This window comes from Penaeus japonicus, unplaced genomic scaffold, assembly GCF_977035675.1.
Source record: "Penaeus japonicus unplaced genomic scaffold, GWHDUDI00000001_assembly GWHDUDI00000013, whole genome shotgun sequence".
NCBI lineage: Eukaryota > Metazoa > Arthropoda > Malacostraca > Decapoda > Penaeidae > Penaeus > Penaeus japonicus.
In genome coordinates this window covers 42,885,874-42,888,373 of record NW_028234415.1, presented here as the reverse complement: position 1 = coordinate 42,888,373, position 2,500 = coordinate 42,885,874, and the positions used below count along the sequence as shown (strand labels likewise).

At 38.0% G+C, this 2,500-nt stretch overlaps 1 protein-coding gene across 1 annotated transcript in view; it reads right to left on the bottom strand.

Moving 5' to 3' along the window:
- Positions 1-421: 421 nt before the first annotated feature.
- The window catches only part of LOC147470681 (luciferin sulfotransferase-like), a 2,918-nt gene continuing 839 nt past the window's right edge, over positions 422-2,500 (bottom strand). Inside the window, exon 3 of the mRNA XM_086542959.1 lies at positions 422-523. Coding sequence (XP_086399085.1) covers positions 422-523 — 102 coding nt within the window. The remainder of the gene's footprint in view (positions 524-2,500) is intronic.

Sequence of the window (2,500 nt, the reverse complement as noted above, 5' to 3'; positions counted from 1 at the left end):
CAGTCTCTCTATCTATCTCTATCTCTCTCTCTTTCTCTTTCTCTCTCCCTCTCATTCTCTCTCTGTCTGCCCCCCCCCCCCCCCTTTGTCTCTCTCTTTGCCACCCCCCTTCTCTCTCCCTCTCTCTTTGCCCCCACCTTCTCTCTCCCTCTCTCTATCTATCTGCTCCCCCCTTCTCTCTCTCTCTCTCTCTCTCTCTCTCTCTCACATTCTCTCTCTCTCTCTTTCACCTTTTTGATACACCGCTTGTGCCATTTCCTCCCTCACTCGTGTCAATTTAACTTATAACAGTAACTGTCGCCTCACTACAGCCGTATCAAAACCAAGGCATATGTGAATAATAAACTAGCCTATTGTAATTCTTAACACATTCCACTTCTTTACTTTCATCCTTTTTTTTCTGCCTTTTGATATCCGAGATTCACAAATATTCAGATTCACTGCGATCCATAACAGGAGGCCAAGAAGCTCTAAACTCTGCACTCTCCGGTAACTCTTTAGTGTTCAGAGTTCGTACCCTACTCTGAACCACTCTGACATACCATGGTCAACCCTAACCGTTGTTGACTGGCTACTGTGTGCCATAGATTCTTAATTATAGTGGATTATCTCGAACCCATCATGGAGAGGGTTATACTCTCTCTCTCTCTCTTTCTCTCTATTTCTTTTTTTTCTCTCTTTCTTTTTCTTTCTTTTTCTTCTCTCTCTCTCTCTCTTCTCTCTGTTTCTTTCTCTCTTTCTTTCTCTCTCTCTTCTCTCTGTTTCTTTCTCTCTTTCTTCTCTCTCTCTATCTCTCTTTCTTTTCTGTCTGTCTGTCTCTCTCTCTCTTTCTTTTCTGTCTGTCTCTCTCTCTCTATCTTTCTTTCTTCTCTCTCTCTCTCTCTCTCTATCTATTTATCTATCTATCTATCTCTCTTTCTTTTCTCTCTCTCTCTCTCTCTCTCTCTCTCTCTCTCTCTCTCTCTCTCTCTCTCTCTCTCTCTCTCTCTCTCTCTCTCTCTCTCCCCTCTCTCTCTCTCCCCTCTCTCTCTCTCTCCTTCTTCCTTCCTCCATCGCATAAGACATATATAACACTTGGAGATTCAGAGGAGGCAGGAATCCTTTTACCGGTAAATCTTTGATGCTTATTCTGAGCTCGTTTCTTAAAGGAGTTTATGCTTTCCCATTTCTGTCTTCCCTCTTTTCGCTGGACTTATCTTCACGGAGGTCTTTATTTGGATCATATATATATATATATATATATATATATATATATATATATATATATATTTATATATTTATCTATCTATCTATCTATCTACCTACCTACCTACCTACCTACCTATCTATCTATCTATCTATCTATCTATCTATCTATCTATCTATCTATCTATATAATGTGTGTGTGTGTGTGTGTGTGTATAATACAGACATTGATAATAATAATGATAACATCAATAAGAATAATTCTTATCTTTATTTTGATAGTAGTGGCAATATCTATGCTACTGTCGATGATAAGGATGATAATAATATCGATAACAATAAGCCTGAGAAATAATATTATCGGGAAACCATTCTTTATGCAACTAATATAAAATAGAAATGAAAATGTCTGATTTGAGTAAGATGTGATTGTTGATTAAATCTTTTTGAGAAAAAATATATACTTCGGCGAATGAAAAAGAAAAAAAGTAGTAGATATCTTACTATCTCTTTGTTTTTCCTCTCTCTTTCTCTCTCTCTCTATCTCCTTCTCTCCCTTTCTTTCTCCCTTCCTCTCTCTCTCTCTCACTCTCACTTTCTCTCTGAGTTGCTCTTTCTCTCATTCTCTCTCCCTCCTTCCTTCCCTCTCTTTTCACTCTCTCTCACTCTCTCTTTCTCCCTATCACTCTCTTTCAAACTCTGTCGTCCTCTCTCACTTTCTCTCTCTCTCTTTATATATTGTCTTTCTCTTTCTTTCTCTCTCTCTCTTACTCTCTTTTACTCTCTTTCTATCTCTCTCTCTCTCTCTCTTTATATATATCATCTCTCTCTCTGTATATATATTATCTCTCTCTCTTTCTCTCTCTCACTCTCTCTCATCCCTTTCCTCTGCGTACGTCATCTCACACTTTCCCATCCGGCGAGTCGAAAATAAACTTGAAGTCGGAATTCTCCAACTATTTTTTTCTTTCCCTTGCCAGAGGGCTTCACTTTCTCGCGGGCTCAAAATATCTCTCCAGCCGCCATCTTTTCCTTTAGGGAGGCCGGGTCTAATTTTTTTTTCTTGTTTTTTTTTTTTATCAACTTGCATTTGGTAATTACTTTATTTGATTGAGGTGCATTAGTTTATTATCCTCATATTCATCTTGTGATATATTTGGTAAATGCATTTTTTTTTCTATTCGTGTTAATAAATCAATTCCGAAAATAGCTAGAAAAAGAGAAAGAGAGAGAGAGAGAGAGAAAGAGAAGAGTTAGAGAAATAGAGTCTGCTATACAATCAGAACAAAGGCAGACTAATAAAAGCGATCTCGAA